The sequence below is a fragment of the Ochotona curzoniae genome, unplaced genomic scaffold, assembly GCF_017591425.1.
Source record: "Ochotona curzoniae isolate NIBS_2020 unplaced genomic scaffold, NIBS_Ocur_1.0 contig_2599, whole genome shotgun sequence".
Lineage (NCBI taxonomy): Eukaryota > Metazoa > Chordata > Mammalia > Lagomorpha > Ochotonidae > Ochotona > Ochotona curzoniae.
The window spans coordinates 13,467,507-13,488,153 of NW_024465520.1; the positions used below are offsets into that span (position 1 = coordinate 13,467,507).

Below are 20,647 nucleotides of genomic sequence, written 5' to 3' on the forward strand. Positions count from 1 at the left end.
CTGGAGCAGGGGGCACAGCGTTCCCAGTTTCTGGCACTGCCTGGTGCTGCCTGGAGCAGAGGGCACAGTGGTCCCAGGCCCCGGTCTGCTGGCACTGCCGGAGCAGAAGGCACAGTAGTCCCAGGACCCGGAGCCCTGGCACTGCCTGGAGCAGTGGGCACAGTAGTCCCAGGCCCTGGCACTGCCTAGAGCAGAGGGCACAGTGGTCCCAGGCTCCGGTGCCCTGGTGCTGCCTGGAACAGAGGGTACAGTGGTCCCAACCCCTGGCACTGCCTGGTGCTTCCTGGAGCAGAGAGCACAGTGTTCCCAGGCCCCGGTCTGCTGGCACTGCCTGGAACAGAGGGCACAGTGGTCCCAGACCCCAGTGCGCTGGCGCTGCTTGGAGCAGAGGGCACAGTAGTTCCAGGCCCCGGTGCCCTGGCGCTGCCTGGAGCAGAGGGCACAGTGGTCCCAGGCTCCGGTGCCCTGGTGCTGCCTGGAGCAGAGGGCACAGCGGTCCCAGGCCCTGGCACTGCCTGGAGCAGAGGGCACAGTGGTCCCAGGCTCCAGTACCCTGGTGCTGCCTGGAGCAGAGGAGAGGGCACAACGGTCCCAGGCCCTTGCACTGCCTGGAGCAGAGGGCACATTGATCCCTGGTCCCCATCCCTGGCCCCGGTGCCCTCGCGCTGCCTGGAGCAGAGGGCACAGTAGTCCCAGGCCCCGGTGCCCTGGTGCTGCCTGGAGCAGAGGGTACAGTGGTCCCAGGACCTGGCTCTGCCTGGCGCTGTCTGGAGCAGAGGGCACAGTGGTCCCAGGCCCCGGTGCCCAGGTGCTGCCTGGAGCAGAGGGCACAGCGTTCCCAGTTTCTGGCACTGCCTGGTGCTGCCTGGAGCAGAGGACACAGTGGTCCCCGGCGCAGGTGCCCTGGTGCTGCCTGGAGCAGAGGGCACAGTGGTCCCAGGCCCCGCTGCGCTGGCACTGCCTGGAGCAGGGGACACAGCGGTCCCAAGTCCTGGCACTGCCTGGAGCAGAGGACACAGTTGTCCCAGGCCCCGGTGCCCTGTCACTGCCTGGAGCTGTGGGCATTGTAGTCCCAGGCCCTGGCACTGCCTGGAGCAGAGGGCACAGTGGTCCCAGGCTCTGGCACTCCCTGGCGCTGCCTGGAGCAGAGGGCACAGTGGTCACAGGCTGCAGTGTTCTGGTGCTGCCTGGAACATAAAGCACAGTGGTCCCAGGCTCTGGTGCCATCACACTACCTGGAGCAGAAGGCAGAGTGGTCCCAGGCCCCGCTGCACTGGCACTGCCTGGAGCACAGGGCACAGTGGTCCCAGGCCCTGGTATTGCCTGGCACTGCCTCGAGCAGAAGGTACAGTGGTCCCAGGCCCTGGCTCTGCCTGGTGCTGCCTGGAGCCTGGAGCAGAGAGCACAGTGGTCCCAGGTTCTGGCATTGCCTGGCGCTGCCTGGAGCAGAGGGCACATCGGTCCCAGGCTCTTACACTGCCTGGAGCAGAGGGCACAGTGAATCCAGGTCCCCATCTCTGGCCCCGGTGCGCTGGCACTGCCTGGAGCAGAGGGCCTAGTGGTCCCAGGCTCCGGTGCCCTGGTGCTGCCTGGAGCAGAGGACACAGTGGTCCCAGGCCCCGGTACCCTGGTGCTGCCTGGAGCAGAGGGCACAGTGGTCCCAGGCTCTGGCACTCCCTGGTGCTGCCTGGAGCAGAGGGCACAGTGGTCCCAGGCCCTGGCACTGCCTGGTGCTTCCTGGAGCAGAAGGTACAGCGGTCCCAGGCCCTGGCTCTGCCTGGTGCTGCCTGGAGCAGAGGGCACCGCGGTCTCAGGCCCTGGCACTGCTTGGCGCTGCCTGGAGCAGAGGGCACAGTGGTCCCAGGTTCTGGCACTGCCTGGCGCTGCCTGGAGCAGAGGACACAGTGGTCCCAGGCCCCGGTACCCTGGTGCTGCCTGGAGCAGAAGGCACAGTGGTTCCAGGCCCCGGTGCCCTGGCACTGCCTGCAGCAGAGGGCATAGTGGTCCCAGGCTCCGGTGTGCTGCCTGGAGCAGAGGGCACAGTGATCCCAGGTCCCCGTCCCTGGCCCCGGTGCGCTGGCACTGCCTGGTGCTGCCTGGAGCAGAGGGCACAGCGGTCCCAGGTCCTGGCACTGCTTAGAGCAGAGGGCACTGTGGTCCCAGGTCTTGGTACACTGGCTCTGCCTGGAGCAGAATGCACAGTGGAAGCAAAGTACTCCTTTGCTCTCAAGGCCCCTGGAGACTCCAGGCCGAGCAGATGGGCCTCAGCTGGAAGCTTTGGTGCTTTGGTTTTCACAGGTGAGCCGTGTTTCGGAATCAAGGAGAACACGTGAAGCTAACTAGGAAAGCAGGACGTTCTTCTCGGGTCTTCGGCCCTCCCCGCACACATCGCCTCTAGTTTACTAAGACATTTCCGTCTGTTTTTACTCCGAGAAGATCTCTCTCCCATTTAGAAACATGATGCAGTCGCCTTGTGGGAGAGAAAGGGCATTTTAACTTAAGCCACTTGGGTTCTGAGAGCTAGTTTTATGATTTTGAGGAGGTACCAAGGCTCCATCTACAGCCAGGGGCTCAGAGCTCCACCTGGACCTCCTCCAGCTGAAGTAGGGCCCGGCAGGCCCTGCAGCCCTCCCGTGTGAGGGCAGGTGCGCTGGCGCGTGGGCCACTCCCTGCCGCAGGTGCTCAGCGGGTGCTCAGCGGGATGCGAGGGGGCGCAGCAGGGGCTTAACGAGCCCCACGTGCTACAACGCCCACTCTCAAAGTTCTTAAGCTCATTTTCTTCCTCTCACTGCTGTCCCCAAGACAGCAAGGACTGTTAAAAACAGATACCAAGAAACACCGCCTTTTTCTAAGAACAATTTAATTTCACCCTGCGATCATAGAGCAGGATTCAGTTTTCGAAGAACTGAGGCCGAGTTCCTAACATGCCTTTGCCACGGTGTCTGATGCCAGGGCTACGAGTCTAAATACCCACCCTCTGGCCACGCCGGGAAGCCCGTTTCCCTTCCACAAGCGATTCCAGGGGTCTTCTCAGGGTATCTGTCTGCAGGCTGCAGGGACACGCTCGGAAGCTTCCAGAGGCAGCAAGGCTGCTTCTGAAGCTTTAAAGAAGTTAGTTCAAGGAAAACGTGCACTATGAAAACAGCTATGCACGGATTTCAAACTTTTCCCACCAAAACGAAATCATCTTTCAAGTTCCATTTCCCCGAACTTTGGGAAGCGCCCTGGTGGCCGTGTAATTTCAGCCATCTTCTATCAAATCAAGGAAGCAACACGACTTGGCAAACACACAATGAGACCCACGTTGCAGTCGAGATTCGCAACCCATGTTCTCCACTAAGAAAAACAAAACAAAGCAAACAAACAACCCAGCCCGCGTCGCTCCCCCAGAGTCAGAGGGCCGCTCTGAAAGCACCTGCCTCGGCCACCGTGTCCACTCCAACCACGCTGGCCTGGAACTCTTTCCTGGGTGGCCGGCAAGTCCCATGAGACAGCTGTCCCAGGCCGGAGCCGACCCAGCTCAGACGTCCGAAATCCTGCCCGAGCCCTGAGCGGCTTCGCTCGGGCACCAAGCGCAGCGGCGCCCTTCGACCCTCCTGTTTCCCTCCCGGCTCCGTTTCCCTCCTTGCGTCCCACCCCAATGCACCGCAGCGGTCCCGAGCGCTGCCCCCGTGGGACACCCACGGCCCGCACCCCCTCCCACGATCGGCGCGGCCCGCACTCACCCACGCGCGGCCCTCCTGCACCGCCGACAGCACTTGCAGGGCGCTGGGCGAGCTTGCGCGGAAGTTGAAGAAGTGCAGCGCCGCGCGGGCCGCCTGCTGCAGGAGTCCGCGCTGGGCGCCCACGGGCACCGCCGTCGCCTGGAGGCCGAGCAGCAGCGCCAGCAGCGCCAGCAGCCGGGCGGCGGGGCGCGGGGGGCGCGGGGCCCCTCGCCGGGGCGCGGGCGGCGGGTGCCGGCGGGGCTGCATGGGCGCGAACGGACGCGGCGCTCCAGCGACCCGGGCTCGGAGCGCGCGGCACCGGGGCGCGCGGAAATAGGGCGGCCGCGGCGCCGCCCCCCGCCCCCGGCCCGCTCGGCCGCGCCCTCGCCGGGGACCCTCCCCTCCGCTCGGGGCCGGGACGCGGCGGCCCTCGGGGAGCGCCTGGCGGGGCCGCGCTGGGGACGCCACCCCGCGCCCCGACCCCGCTCGGGAGCCGGCTCTCGGCTGCGCGGAGGGGCGAGGTCGCAACCGGCGGCTTTTCGCGCGAGGGCGCGCGGGTTCCGCGAGGGCTGGGCTGTGATTTGTCAGCAGGTGCAGGAGGCGAGCTCGCGGGGCGGGAGAGGGAGCCACCGGGGCCGCGGTGGGCGCGGGGATGCGGCGGCGCGCGGGCCGGTTGGGGTTGCCGAGGCCGCCGGGTTAACTAGGGATGCGGTTCTTAAGGCAGTGGAACCAGGGAGGGCTCAGAGGCCAGAGCCTATCCTGCCGGAAGTCGCCAGTACCTTCGTGGTGTTCAGGGCTGCCCCTTCCCCAACACCCGCAGACCCCAGCCCCGCGGTGGGGCTAAGACATCCCTTCTGGAAGTGAGTGGTTGAGATTTGGGCGAAGCCTTGGTGGGGTAATGGCTGTGGATAAGGTGCCATCTCGCTTCTAGAAACACCTTCCTTCCTTCTCCCATTTACTGTTTCCATCGTCCAGCCCCTGTTCGCGTTTCCTTCTGACTAGGGCCTGGGATGGTGAGGGGGAGCACCCGTGGTCGCGTTACTGCTGTCCCCAAGCACAGCTTCCCACGCTGGCCCAGGCAGCCGGCCAGGGGATGGGCCACAAGCTGGCTGCGGAGGAGAGGGTGGAGAGAAAGCTGGGGCAGGAATGGGAGTTGAGAGATGTCTGTCTGCTTTCGCAGCGTGGACAGGGAGCCCTCGCTGGAGCGGTGGTGTTAGACAAAAGATAGGAGAGAGTTAAGTGGGCATGTGGGTGTGCAGTGTCCCCCGGGCAGAGGCTGGAAGCCCTTGTTCCATCTGCTAGGTCAGAGTGGGCCAAGTTAACAATCCCCAGCTGCAAGAGAGCTTAAAAAGGCACCACTTGGAGCCCAATCGCAGCCTGGTCTCCCTCGGGCCCTGGGCGGGCTTTCACCTGTGAGCCTGGCTGCCTGTTCTCGCACACAGGCCGCAGGGGCAGCCCGGGTGAGGCAGTGCCCATGTCCGCACCTGCAGGCCATCTCAGGGACGGGGCGTCAGTCTGTGGCAAGCTCAACCCTTGGCAGACCAACCAGCTACTCCCACAGCGTGCTACCTTCCCGAATCTTCCATGAACATGCTCCCACCTCTGCAGCACCCGCGTGAGCCCCAGACCGTCCTAGCCCCTTGATTTGGCGCTGGGGCTAGGGTCTCACTTTCTGTAGTGATAACGATTTCAGTTTGTGCCAATTATGCTGATCAAAAACACAAAATTTGAACCCAGCACAGTAGCCTAGTGGCTAACGTCCTCACCTTGCACGTGCCAGGATTCCATATGGGAGCTGGTTTGTGTCCTGGTGGCCCCATTTCTCATCCAGCTCCCTGTTTGTGGCCTGGGAAGGCAGTTGAGGATGGCCCAAAGCCTTGCGACACTGCACCTGCGTGGGGGACCTGGAAGAAGCCCCGGTCAGCTCAGCTCTGGCTGTTGCAGCCAGTTGGGGTTAGCAGATGGAAGATCTTTATCTTTCTATTTCCTTCTGTCTATGTATCTGCCTTTCCAATAAAAATAAATCTTAAACTAACACCACGGGTCGGCGTGGTGGCCTAGCAGCTACAATCCTTGCCTTGCACATGCCAGGATCCCATATGGGCGCCGGTTCTAATCCCAGCAGCTCCACTTCCCATCCAGCTCCCTGCTTGTGGCCTGGGAAAGCAGTCGAGGATGGCCCAAGGCTTTGGGACCCTGCACCCATGTGGGAGACCTGGAGGAAGTTCCTGGCTCCTGACTTTGGATTGGCGCAGCACCAGCCGTTGCAGTCATTTGGAAAGTGAACCATCGGATGGAAGATCTTCCTCTCTGTCTCTCCTCCTCTCTGTATATCTGACTTTCCAATAAAAATAAAATGAATCTTTAAAAAAATCCACAAAATTTTCATTTGCAGCATTCATCTGAAAACAGGGATTTTGTGGAAGAGAGAATGCTTCCTTCTGTGAGAACTGTCTGCTCTCCCTCTTTGCTTATCGGTGGTGACGTTGGTTTCTGCTTGGTTGGTAGAGGCTTGTTCTGTACTGGGACACCAGGCCCTGGTCTGACAGGTGAGCCGGACACATAGCTAACATTTGTCTCAGTTTGTAGACCGTGGTTTATTTTTCTTTTATGTATACAGATTGTTCTTATTGGCCAGATGCCAGCATGTTGCCCATTGCACACAATGTCATCCCAAATGCCTGTGGGGCAGTTTGAGTTGTAGCACTTCTCGCCCCATCTTTCCACCTTTATTCCTCTGTGAGAGAGGAGACAGACTGGGCCAGCAGGTTCTGGTGGGCCCCCAGAAGGAGAGTTTCCCCACAAGAGAGCCCTGGCTTGTCGCCGTTCCTCGTTCCTTAGGCATTGCTTTGGCAATTAAGACAACTTGATTTGGCTTAAGAAACAGTGCTGTTTTTTAAAAGCATTCTTATTTTTCATACTAGAAGGCCTAGCGATTCTTCCCCTCCCCTCTTCTTCCTCCCTTTCTATTTTCTCCTCCCATCTCTCCCTTCCCCAGTCCTTTAGTAATAGTTGTAATTTTAACATTCTATTTAAGTGTGCCATGGCATTGTAAGCTGTGGCGACATAACTATGTGAAAGATGCTCAGGACTGAGTGAGAGAGAGGGGGCTGGCATTACCCATGTAGTGGGCCATTTGCAGTCTGCCTCAGCTTAAAGGCACAGGTCGTGTGGCCCCGCTGTTCCACCTGCAGAGTGCTCAGAGTAAACTGGACACTTGGTACAGCAAACACTGCAGGATCTTCCCCTGGCCTGGGCACTGTCACCTCCTCCAGGACAGACACACTGACAGCTTGCTCGCGACGTGCCTGGAAACAATGCCTGGCACCCAGTGTGTATTTTGAAAGACTAAGGGGCTGGTGGGGGCGGGGGGAAGCCCCAAGATCTGTAGCTGAGCACATATGGAAACTGTGTGGAGTACCATGAGTCTTGATGAAGTGCCAGCTGTGTAGCTATGGACTCATAATGAAGACGTGGTGTTGTGCTCAGCCAGGCACAGAATGGGGCCAGCAGTGGGTGGGTGTGTGCTGGAAAAGGGACAGAGAACATCCCCTCACTTGTGGCCACCTGGGAGCAGGCAGTGCCCATCTCAGAAACACTGGGCAGAAGTTGGTGACAAGATGGAGGAAGGGCATGGAAGAGAGATTTTTTTCACCACATACTCTTCTGCAGTGGGGGTTGTTGCTTTTTTGCAATGTGTATTACCCTAGAGAAATCAGTACACAGAATGCTATTTTTAATCTTTTAAAGGATTTTTTATTTGAAAGGCAGATTTCATGGGCGTTGAAGGAAAGATAGCGAGAGCGAGGGCTCTGCTAGTTCACTCCCCAAATGGCCACAGTGGTTGAAGCTGATGTGAAGACAGGTGCTTCCTGCGGGTCTCCCACGTGGCTGCAGTGGCGCTGGGGCTGGAGTCAGCCTCTGCTGCCTTCCCGGGTCACAGGCAGGGAGCGGGGCTGGAAGTGGAGCAGCCAGGACACGAACCAGTGCCCACCCGGAAGGCTGATGCATTAGCTTGTTATGCCACTGCCTCAGCCGCTAGTTTTAACTTTGGTGCCACGTGCGCTCTCTCTTCTAGATCTGTGAATGCGTGATCAGTGTGCTGACTCGTGCTTCCAGTCCTGTCCCTACTCTCTACTGCTCTGGGGGCTCTGGACCTGCCTTTCATCCCAACCCCTCCTGCCCCTGCAACTTTGTCATGTAGTTCAGGCTTGGCTTCCCACCTGCTGGGTTTCACTTGTTCATGCTGTCCTTTTGCCCCAGGCCCAGTCATGTTTCCCATGTTAAACCTTCCAAGAAAGGAGCCTGAGGACCTGCTGGCAGTGAGTGCTGTGTGGAGGAAGAAGGGTACCCATCCTGCGTGCCCATCCTCAGCAGAGGATGTGAGAGGAGCAGGGAGACTCAGGCCCTGAGAAACCCCAGGAATTGGTGAGGCTGGGGCAGGGGGCTGTTCGCTGTTTCTTGCGGTACTGCTGTGCTGGTTTATAACCTTGCCTGCTTCCCTCCTCCACTGCTGGGTGCCCCTGGAACCAGAGGCCATGCCTGACACCTCTCCCCTCACTGGGCACTGTGATGAGTTCTGGGATAGGCTGAGAACCGGGCTGAGAGGAAGGAGTCTGGGAAGGGCTGGGAGGACGATGGATGGTGGGCTCGGAAGGAGGCTCTCTGGCTACTTTGCGGGCATATGCTTGCCACCTGGTCCCATCCTGCTGCACCCGTGAGACGGAACCTGTGCACCAAGCTCCAGATGCAGCCAGCTCAGTGGGAAGGGAGTTAAAGCATTGGCGGATGGGGCCAGTACAGTATCATGGCCCCTAAATCCTGCCCCAGCTGAAGCCTGCCTCATTGCTAGAATCAACTTACTCTCGCTTAAGTCAGTGTGAGAGTGCATCTGATGTTGACTGAAGGTTTCTAGCAAATTGCAGGCAGGTAGTGCTGGCAGGAATCATGAGATACCAGGATGCCCTGGCTGGGGACCACCACAACTGTCTCCCACCCATCCCATCGCCCTCCATCCTACCCACTTTGGGCTGAATCAGCTTGAGAGGGCACACTTTTTTTTTTTTAAAAAAAGATTGTATTTTTACTGAAAGAAAAGGAGAAATCTCTTCCATCTGCTGGCTTACTTCCCAAATGGTCACAATGGTCAAAACTGAGCCAAGTTGAAGACAGGAGCCCAGGGAGTCTTCCGCTAGGCCTCCCACACGGGTGCAGGGTCCCAAGGCTTTGGGCTGTCCTCCACTGCTTTCCCAGGCCACAAGCAGGAAGCTGGATGGGAAGTGGAGCTGCCAGGACACAAACTGGCATCCATAGAGGATCCTAGCACTTGCAAAGGAAAGATTAGCCAATTGAGTCGTCACACCTGGCCAGGGCACAATCTTGTCTAGCAACTGTTCTAGCTACTGAGCCTCAAAGTCTATGGCCATACCACCCCGAATGCCCCGTCTTGTCTGGAGGGCCCCAGGGCGTAGGCCAGACTGACCTCAGAGGGTGGTGACGGCTTCCAGGTTGGTCAGCTGTCTTTGCTCTGTCCCCACTAAGGCTGGGAGGAAGAGCAGGGTTTGGGGCATACAGAGGGTAAGCAACCTGAGAACAAAGGGTCCCCAGATAAAAACTTTGGCTCAGGCTATGGCAAGAGAATGTCAGGTGGATGGGGTATTTTGCAAAGCTGTCCCCACTGAATCAACACTTGTAACTTTTCCACTCTCCTTTTCCCTGTGCTCACACGGACCCCTGGAAAGCAAAGGTGTTATCCATCGTAAGACAAGACGATCACTTTGTGCAAGCCTGAGACTGCCCGCCGTGCTGCCACTGACTCCTTTTGGGTCCTGATGCAAGCTCAAGTTAGAAACGGCCCAGGGCAGTTGCTGCTGGAAGAGAGAGGGAAGGAGCCCAGAGGAGGAAGGGGCTTCCTCCAGGTGTGCCCCCGGACCCGGGCTGTGTGAGCACAGGTGGGTGATGTCACCTTCCATGCCTCCTCTCTCACAGTTGTTTGTGAATTGGACTGCGCTAATAGCTGCGTGTATGTGAAGCCCGGGGACCGTAGCCGCCCCGGAGTCTCAGCAGCAGCCATCAAGCTGATCTTCCTGCTGTTAACTAAACACAATTAGGTATAGTCTGGACAGGCATGCAATCAGCTGTGGGTCTCCTTTCACAAGTGATTTGAAAGGAATGGTGAGGCCGGGCCAGTAAATTAAATCCTAGCTGTTGCTGTAGCCTCCTTAATCATATTGGAGCCATTAGCAATGAAGAACATGAGTCTGCTTCTTTGTGGCCTCTTCTCCTTGGCAGAGTTGAGGGTGGGGATGGCAGAGGACATGCAGAGCGCCGCCTTGATGACTGAGAGCTGATTATTCGGAACGTGGGTGGGGCGAGATCATGCTTGTTTCAGAGCCTTGGAGCCAGGAATGCATGTGGGGCAATGCAGGTCACTTGGTTCCCTGGGGGTGGCACCGTGCATGTTCTAAGATGGCCTTGGCTCTGGCTTAAGCCAAGTCCTGGAAATCTGCACGTTTTCCATGCTGAGATGAAGAATCCATAACGTCAGGGCTGAAAGCCTGGTGGGAGGAGCCTTAGCTGTTCACAGGACAGAGCGCCCACTCAGCGGAGCAACCTGCTTTCCCTGTAGCGTTTGGCTCCTTGGCCTGTGCAAGTGCTGGGGGCTCAAGAGAAGCTGGGTCCTAGAGTCCTAACACTGTGTCTGTGGCCTGCCTGAGGCACATGCTGGTTGCAGTAAGTCCCCAAAGATGGTGTTTTATTTGGAGCAAGTGTCAAGACCCAGTGCCTCTGGCTCACTCCTCACCTGACTCTCCATGGGCAGGCAAAGGTTGCTGTTCAAAGGCCCTATGGATGAATGGCTAGCTTAAGATTGCTACACCTGTGGGGTTGGGGAGGTAGCCTTCTCCCTGTTCGAGTGTGGTGAGACTGAATTATTTAGGGATGCAAAAACAGATGAGGTTTAGATTCTTTCTAAGGAAAAACATACTGCTACAGGTAACAGAGCAGTGGCATTTATTTCTGTCACCAAGAGTTCATGTGACAGAACTTTAATGGACACTTTCTACAAGGGTCTAGAAGTCTCAAAATCCAAGCACCTGCTGTGTGGCTACTGCAGTGCAAGAACTGACTGTTAAACTGAGTTTCAATCGATGAAGATGTCCACAGCCCTTGTGGCTGGGGATGGCTGCTTGGACAACATCTTTACCTGCAGCTCCACTGCAGTGCTGTTTAGGGACAGGAAGAATACTCTGTGGTGCTTCAGATGCAATTCCAGCTGCGTTCTCTTCTGAATCCTGGTGTGTGGTCTCCATGATGTGGGGGAGTGAACCAGAGCCCAGCGGGAGCTTCAGTAACTCAAACATAGTTGCAACCCGGACAAGGGACAGAAAGGGACAGCTGCGGCTTGGCCCCGAATACAGCTTGATCCATTCCACAGCAGCGAGACTGAGGGGGATGTAGGGACCTAGGGGTCAGCAGCTGTCAAGTAAGGGCTAGAGACTGTGCCTTTTTAAGGAAACTGGAATTATTTAGTACCAAATTATAAGGTTATTTCTGTTATAAAAATCAATGCATTTACTCGACAGAGACAGAGCTGCCACCATCTGGTTCACTTTCCCAGTGCGTGCCATAGTGAAGAGCTAAGGTCAGCTCTCCCAGGTGGGGAGCAACTGCTGTTGTCGTCTTTGCTACTGCCTCCGGGGAAGCTGGCGTCAGGAGCCTCAGCGCCCACCCTGGGTACTCAGACATGGGCACGGGGTCTTAGCCGCTAGACAGCATGCCTGTCCCTGAAAGATCGCGGGGAGGGCAGAACGGCTGGCTGTCCCTGAAAGGTCACGGGCAGGGGAGACGGCTGGCTGTCCCTGAAAGGTCACGGGCAGGGGAGACGGCTGGCTGTCCCTGAAAGGTCACGGGCAGGGGAGACGGCTGGCTGTCCCTGAAAGGTCACGGGCAGGGGAGACGGCTGGCTGTCCCTAGTACTGGATCACTTTATTCTTGTTGATCTGGGGGTACCAGGAGGATGTAATAGACCTCCCTGCTGACCTTGCAGGCCTTTCTCTTCACATTCTCACAAGCCTGGCTGCAGGTCTGGCCTCTGTGACACCTGCATGAGTAGTAGTTGGGTTAACAACTTTTGCCTTCTAAAGAAGATAAAACAGCAGATTTCTCATATTTGAATTATTTGCAATCCAGCGCTGGTTGTTAGCAGGAGTGAGCAGAGCGGACAGTCTCTTTGCTCAACTCCTCTTGACCTGCAGGTGTCCTCTGCCTGAGCTGGAGTAGCTTAACGCAAATGCCCTTTCGGTTCTCTGTTCACGTATGAGCAGAGAATCATTCTAAAACTCACCGTTCATTCACACATAAAAGTAAGCATTATCCACATTGTACGGATTTAAGGAAAAAAAGTTTCATTTGGAAAGATCTGACAAGCCCACTTTGACGTATAATTGCCAGCAGGTGGATTTAAAACTGTAACAAACCCAAATGTTCGGTGTTGGGCGTTACAACTTTCCGGAGTGGGTCCTTGTGTTTGGCATGCGCGCTGATTAAGAACACAATATCTTTACAGCTCAATTGCATGTTTTCTGGTGAATTTGTCACTCCAAGAATGAATTAATTTCCTCTCTGGTAATCCCTAAACTGTGATGTAAAGTAAACTTGAAATTAGTACTACTTTAATTTTCCAATCAAAGTATATTTAAATAAAGCTTGAAATCAAACTTCATTTCTCCTGTTTGAGAAAATGCTGAGTTCACTACACAGTGAAATAAAGATATTAAGTTTCATTTTTTTTTCTGGCAGTAATTCTTAGAATTTTATGTTCTTTAAAGAAAATTTCATAGAAAAACCCATAATACTTGTTAATATTCGCACACCATGAAAGCCCTGGAGGGAGTGATATATGAGACAAGTGGTCTTCGGTCAGCCTTGCTTAGTGTCATCAGGCCAAAAAACACCTGCTCACGTGTGGCAGCCTGGCTAAGACACTGGTTAGGAAGCCCTGCTGCTCCCCTCCTGGCACACTTGTGCATAATGAGAGCGAACAAAAGTACTGAGAAGTACATCACCTAAAACATAGATGCCACAACATGGTCACCGGGTGGCCGAGAACACAGACATATACATGATAAAGGTGCGCTGCCTGCTTGCATGAAGGACACCACGGCTGAATGTCCAAGCTGGATGTGTGGGGACTTCATCAGCGTGAGAAAGGAGCAGACTGTCTCAGGCAGAAAGAGGGGCCTGGGTGAGTGCATTGTGGACAGGGTACTGGGAAGTCTGGCTGGAAGGGGGTCAGTGGCCACAGGGATAAGGGCACCACAGAAGACTCCCAAGTCCAGCAGTGGCCTTCTCTTCTCGGAGGGTTCTCGGGAGCCTCTGCACACCTGGTCTGACAAGACTTTGGGGTACACTGGATGACTTGGGGCGGATGAACACTAATTCTTTCTGAAGTGGACGCAAGTACAAAAACAGTTTTCTCTGGTAGGTAACAGCATTATGCTCAGGCTTTAAGACAAGGAATTATTATGGCTAAAGTGAAACTGGGTTTAGGTTCTTCAAGGACTAATCAGTGTGGCACAGTGCAGCCTGCCCTGGTGTGAGGGTCAAAGGAATGCGGCCGAGTTCAAGCTCAACCACCTGGACTGGCTCCGTGTCTTCTGTGCACAATGCTGGGCGGGCGTTGTGTTCTGTGATTGCCCGCGGGCGCTGCCCGTTGGGAGCCCTGTGCTTCTACTCCCTTTGAGCTGCACCTGCCCAGTGAACAAGGCCTGCCCCAGGTGGCCCTCCAGCCCTTTGTGGCATCTTCCCACTCGTCAGAAGCCCTGTGCCTTCCTACCTCTATGCAGAGATCACTGCCTGGATCCTGGGGCCAGGATGCTGAATGTTTTAATTTTCTAAAAATTCAAACCCCTAGAAGATTGGGGGTCTAATTGATATGCCTGTTATCTGACCTAAAGGAAACAACTGGATGTTTGAAATGCAATAAAAGTGATTGGTATTTTAAATTCTAAGTAGCAGTTGGGTTGGGGCTAGGTATGCTTCCATTAACAAACAATGCCTACCTCTTTGGACTGAATGGCAAGGGTGTGTCCGTGGCTCTCCTGCCTGGGGGGCTCCACTGTGGCATCACCATTAGCCCTAGCCCAGGGGAGGTGGATGGAACACACACCCTCCTAGAGCTCTGTTCACAGCTGTGTCCAGAAAGCGGGGAAAAAAACCGGCATGCGTTACCTGCTTTAGCAGTTAAAGTTCCTATCCAGGAGGGACACGTCACTTACACTGCCCTTTTATGGATCAAAGCACGCATGTCTATTGGCCAGGCCCAAGTTCTTCAAGGGGTAGGAAGAGGCACTATCGTTTTACTCTGCAGCTAACAGCTATAAATTCTTGGGATAACACAATTATCCGCTACATCAGTGATTGCTAGGCAAAAGCCCAAGTCCCATTGCAAGTAGTGTTAGTTTCCTGGGCTGCCAGAACAAGTTGTCACAAGTTGTGTGGATTGCAGATTTGTTCAGGGTTTTCCTGGCTCTGCAGACTAGAGTAGGTCTGCAAAAGGCCCATGTTCTGCGTTTCTATCAAGTTCCTGGGTGGGAAGATGCTGCTAGTTCCTGCTTGTGGACCAAACTTGAAGAGCCACTGAATTCGGACATTGCAGGGGGGAGCCAATGAGGAAACAGGGAGGTGCTGGGAGGTGCTGGGAGGCAGCTGGGTTCCCATGAGTACCTCACTGTGGGCACTAGCAGCCTGAGCAGGCAGCAAGCAGGCGGTCAGAGCTAGCAATGAGACATGGTGCCACCAGGATCAGCACTCGTGTTCTCCCTGTCACACAAACCCTGTAGTATCACCCACCCTGTGCAAGGCCTGCTTCCTCTTGGCCCACTCTTCAGTCATTTTGTTTTTTTGTAACAGTGGGTCCTGGTAGAGCATTCTTTTGAACACTGATGCCAATTCCACCAAAGTCTTAAGAAAAAGACTTACGCAATCCTTTTTCTGTTGCCAACTGTGCGTTCTTCATACACAAAGCTGTCCAGTGCCCAGTGCTGACTGTGGCAGCTCTGCTCCGGGGGTCACCTGGCTCCTTGTTAAGGCACAACATGTTGCCTGCACTTAACTCTCTCCTTGGTGACCTTGGCCTCCTAACTGGTTCTGTACCCTGAAGTCCATTCATTCATACTGGGCCTCATCATCACCCCGTCTGGGTGATCTCAGTTGTGAGCCTGTGGTCCATCTTACTGGTGGCTTCACCCAGGCACGTGGCTTCTGAATGTTGGGTATGCACATCATCTGAACCCTCAACCAAATTGTTGAGTCTTGGGACACACATTCCCATTAATGACAGGCTGTCAGTTGATAACCTACTTTCCCCTCACCATCTGGAAGCAGTTCTGATTGAGGTTTGGTCCTCAGGAGAACACCCACAATCTCAAGTCATGTGTCCATGAAAAATATAATTCTCTTGGCTGGGGCTGGTGAGGGGAGGTGTGAAACTTATTCTAGAAAGGCTAGGGTGTGAGCAGATCACACCTCCCTGCAGGAGCCCAGGCACTTGAGGTGTTGTCCCTGTAATTATGTGTGTGGTTTGCTCCCAGCAAAGCATAACCCTCAGCTGGCTCCTTTTCACCAGCCACAGGTCTACCAGAAATTATTGGTAAACTCCTGGGGAGGTCAGGTCAACTGACTTAAAATTCCAAGATTTTATTTCACCACAGGATGGTAATAGTGGAGTGGAATATACCTTCAACCTTAGGACCCCTTGTAATCTCTTAGAACTTGTGTTTTAACTTTGTGTCTCTCTATATTTAATCTTTTGTACAAGCTGAGTCAGGAGTGAGAGTTTATCCACTCACATCCCACGTCAAGGAACATCAGTTCCACTGCCAGCTCCTGCTCCTGACTTCAGCTTCCAGCCAACACGTCCCTGGCAGGCAGCACTGGTGCCTTAAGTATTGGGTTTCTGTGGTCCCTGTGGGAGACCTGGCTTGCCTTTTCAGTTCCTAACTTTGACCTTGACTTGGCTGTGGCCACTGCAGAAATTTAGGAAATACATTTTTTTGGGGGGGGAGGCGTTTGTCCCTATTTTTCTCTCCATGTCTGTACACTGTTGATCTGCCTCTCAAATAAACCAACTTTAAAAAGTATAGGACTGAGTTTCTGGCCTAGTAGTCGTGACGCTGGTTGAGATGCCCGGTCTCATGTGAGTGCGTGGGCCCAGTGCCCACCTTTGGCTCCTGACCCCCAGCTTCCTGCTAATGCAGACCCTGGGAGACAAACAGTAATGGCCCAAGTAAGTGGATTCCTGTCGCTTATGTGGGAGATCTGAACGGAGTTCCTGGCTCCCAGCGTTGGCCCCACCCAAGGGCCACTGTGGGCATTTGGGCAGGGGCACTCTCTCACACTTGCTCTCTCTGCTTCTCAAAAAAGGGGAAAAAAATCTATTAAAAATGTAATAGTCAAATTGAGTTAATTCCTATAGAAAAATTCCAATATCTTGGGTTTTCAGTTCTGTTAGTTTTAATGAACATAGAATCCATGTAGTCAGCACCCTAGGCAAGGTACAGATCAGGCGTATCACTCCAGAAAGATCTCTGGTGCCTCATTCAAGCCTGTTCCCTCCCTTGCTTTTCCAATAGGTCTTAGACGTTGTGCAGATATGACCAGGAAATAACTAGCCCATAACAATAAAAACCAGATATGCTTGATTCGGCAATCCCTATGCTATAAGCTGGTCTGTCTTTCTCCCTGGCACAGGGAGCCAGGTTCTCGTTGCGTTCCTTGTCCACATTTCCCACATTTCCACATTTCTAACAGTTCAGTGGCACACTGATGAAAAGATGTGTCCTATATTATGACCAGACTTGAAGGGCTACTGGATTTTTTAAAATATCTAGGGATGTTTGAAATTAAAGGATGACAGTCTTGGGCCCTGCAGGGTAGCCCAGTGGCTAAACTCCTTGCCTTGCAAGCACCGGGATCCCATATGGGTTCCGGTTCTAATCCTGGCAGCCCCGCTTCCCATCCAGCTCCCTGCTTGTGGCCTGGGAAAGCAGTGGAGGATGGCCCAAAGCCTAGGGACCTTGCACCTATGTAGGAGACCCAGAAGAGTCTCCAGGCTCCTGGCTTTGCATTGGCTCAGCTTCAGCTGTTGCGGCTGCTTGGGAGTGAATCATTGACGGGAAGATCTTCCTCTTTGTCTTTCTTCTTCTCTGTATATCGCTTTCCAATAAAAATTAAAAAAAGAAAAGAAAAGAAAAGATGGCAGTGTTGCTAAGCACATGAGGATGCACGTCACAGTCCCTGGCTGGCAGAAGAGTCCCGTGTGGCCTGCAGCCAACAGAGGTTCGCGCAAGTGCAGGGCTGGGCACCAGCTGGGTTCCTCCTTGTGGTTTGTGTCAGCTGCTGTTATGGAGACCTGCGTTTGTAAGAGTGCCCCGCCTGGCAGGGCTGCCACCTCTGCAGGTATCCCTGGCATGTGAGGAATTGGTACAGCCTGGCCTTATCAATAATAAAGGCTTCTCTGTTGGATGAGATGAACTAGGCAGGCTGGAAGACAGCTCCATAGAGTTTCATTTTGTAAAGTGTCAATATGGATTAAGATGATGATAATCTCAAAAGTCTGGAAAATTCAAGTCTTGTAGCAAATTATTTTTGATCTGTCCTTCTTTAAGTTCAGGTTTGGTGTTTGTAATGGTGAATAACATGTCAGTTTGGCTGGATTGAAGACGTCCAGGTGACTGGCCACACATTGCTTCTGAGTGTGTGTGTGCAGATGCTTCTGGAAGAGTGGCCTTTAGCTCACTGGACTGTGGGAAGTTGTTGTCCTTCACCATCTAAGGTGGGTACTGGCCAATCCATGAGGGCTCAGATAGAACTGAAAGGCAGAGGAAGGACAAGTTTGCTCTCTCTGAGCCAGGCTATCTGTAGTCTTGCTTCCCAGGCCTGTGCCTAGACTGGACCTGCTCGCTGATTTCCGAGGCTTCTGCTTCCACGCAGCAGGTTTGGAGACTTAGCCTCTGCAATCCATAAGCCAAGTGCCCGTAACTTTCTCTCGCGCGCATCATTGGGTAGCGAAGAAACAACAGTAAGAACAATCACCACCACCACCATGGCCATGACACCCACCGTGTTCGGGCTGCTTTGCTGTGCTGAGGTGCCTGTAAGCATCATCACAGTGAAGTCCCACAGAGCAGCACACTTGCCACTCCAAGTCACACAGTTTAAGTAACTTGCCTATTGCGGCTAAACTGTGTTAAAGGCAGAGCTTGCAACAGGTGTTCCTGTTCAGGTCCTGGGAGAAAACAGACAGCATATTTTAGTGGGCAGTTGGAGACAAGTGCAACAAAGGTGTGGGCAGAGTTTAGGGAGACTGCTAGGATGAATAGCAGTGGGGGCCACTGTGCCCCTAGGACAGTGGGCAGAAGAGAAACTTAGGGACAGTGTGGCTGTGGGGGCACATGACACTTTGTTGAGAGTTACAGTAACCCTGAAGAAATCTCTGCAAGCTCTCAGAGTATGGTTGTCCTTCTGGCCAACAGCAGTGAAGATAATGAATGTGTGTGTTTGGAGCTGTTAAACTTATGGTAATGTGTTACCTAGCAACAGAAAGCAAATAGACATGTAAATATTATGAAATGAATGACAAAACTTATTTCCTCCATCCCAACCTCTACACATTCATATTTATTTCTTTTCAATTGCATTGAGAAGACTTAAATTTTCTTCATTGAAAGATGGTACTTCTACTCCTTAATTACTAAGTACAACACTTTTTCTCATGTTTTTGACCAATATTTTATGAAGCTAAATCAATTATTTTATTCTAGGGATACACCATGCATTAAAAATTGTATGCATCCATGGATTTAGTTTACTAGTTTATATAAGATTTTTATTTTTCTCAGAGGCTTTACAATTCATCAAGTATTATTGCTCCCCCCCCGCCCCCCCCCCCCAGCCATTTAAAATAGTATTTGAAGGGCAGAGAGAAAAGGGAGAGAGGAGTGATATTGCCCATCACTCAGCTCTCTCTCTAAATGTCCCCAAGACCAGGTTTGGCCCAAAGCCAGGAGCCAGGAGCTCAGATCAGCTGCCCTCCGCCATAGGGGCAGGCGGCCAAGCCCTTGCTGGGTCATCTTCTGCCCGTTAGCAGGGAGCTCCAAGTGGAAGCGGGGTCAGACCCAAACCCAGGTTGGCCAGTGCAGGGTACGGGTCTCTTAACTGCTCTTAACACCTCTCCCTATTTTTCTATTAAAAAATGTATTATGTTTTTCATGATGTTTACATAATTGAGACCTATTTTCTTTTTAAATATACTTTATCTTTTCTTAACACAGTTTCAGTTTCAGAGCATAATTAAGGGAAGACACAGAGGGTTCCCCTATTTCTTTCTGTCCCCACACAGGCCTAGCCTTCCCCCCTCCCCTCGCTGTTGGCACTGGGTACTACAGCAGTGCCCATGTACCCATCTTCACCCATTGCTACTAAGCATGGTTTAACCAAGTGTTCTTCAGCTGGCTGCTGTACCCTTCAGCAGCCTGCACAAACGTGTAACGACCCATGCTCACAACTGTAACAGCATAGAGAGCTGTTTCCCTGCCTAGACATGATCTGTGCTCCACTATTACTGTTCACCCCTCCTGCCCCATGCTCCTGGCCATCACGATCCTCTGTCTCCATAGCTTTGCTCTTTCCAGAATGTTCTGTAATTGGAATGCAGGATGTAGCCTGTTCAGATTCAATTTTCACTGCTATAGCATTACCACATACTACTGATCTGATTGCAATTTATGTGATGTCATCCTTCAAAATGGATAAAAACTTTCATAGGCCTCAATTAGGTGATATTATCATTCCAAATAATGAAACCCAGGGAAACACAATGTGTTTTGTTGAGAGCAAGTAGGGTTGAGTGGAGTAGGTCTTTTTGATGTAGCTACACAAGATCTCTCTTGGACTTCTTGATGAAGAAAAGTGATTTTTAAAATTTGTTTGAAAGTCAGAAGTGGAGCGCTAGGGACTTGAAACCGTGCTCATGTGGGATTCCAGTGTTGCAGGCCTGGCTTACTCTACTGCACCACAATGCTGGCCCCAAGGTCAACTATCTTATATACTAAGACATTTGATTTAAAAAGAAATCCGTTTGATTTACTTTAATCCACCATACTTCAGGGCTCAGTTATTTTTAATTTTAAGAATTTACTTGAGAGATGGGGAAGAAAGAGAAACATCCCATTTGCTGATTCACTTTGCAAATGCCTACAAGAGCCAAGGGTAGGCCAGGTAAAAGCTTGGATCCAAGAACTTAATCTGAGCCTCTCCTACGGGGGCAGGAACCTGACTATTTGAGCTCTCACCATCTGTCTCCCAGGGGCCTCGTTAGTAGGAAACTGGAATAGGAATAAAGCCAGGCTCAACTCTATGTCTTCCATTTTGGGATGCAGGCACCCCACACACTGCCCCAACCACTGCACCAGATGCCCAATCTTCCAATTGAAGGTTGACTCATTTTTTAAATTCATTTCATTTTTCTGACGGCTTGAAAGGATGGGAGGAAGTTCTCTACCAGAGCAGGAAAAGAAAGTCTCTCACTCACCCATCTTTTTTTGAGCTGACTCAGCCCCATCTTCCTCTAAACAGCATCTTGTGACTTTCTTTTCAAACGCATAAATAATGAAAGTTCAGTTGGCTCACAGTTTGGAAAATGGGGAAGTCCAAGATCGGGAGGCGGCCTCTTGTCGGGCCTTGTTGTGTTGTAATGTGACTCAGCATCTCACGGAGTTCACAAGACAGGCACCTTGGGGACCAGATCCCCAGTTACGAGGGCACTTTCCTGCCATAAACAAGTCATTGCTCCATTCTCCAACCAGAGCTCTCGTGATCTGTAGCACCACCATGGAGAGGTCCTGCCGCCCACAATTGCTTGGGGAATGAAGTTTTCAGTATGG

General features: G+C 53.3%; 1 protein-coding gene across 1 annotated transcript in view; it reads right to left on the bottom strand.

The window, feature by feature from the left end:
• RARRES1 (retinoic acid receptor responder 1) overlaps positions 1-3,971 on the bottom strand; it is a 62,805-nt gene extending 58,834 nt beyond the window's left edge. The window contains exon 1 of the mRNA XM_040974867.1: positions 3,726-3,971. Within this exon, the coding sequence (XP_040830801.1) occupies positions 3,726-3,971 (246 nt within the window). The remainder of the gene's footprint in view (positions 1-3,725) is intronic.
• Positions 3,972-20,647: the final 16,676 nt, after the last annotated feature.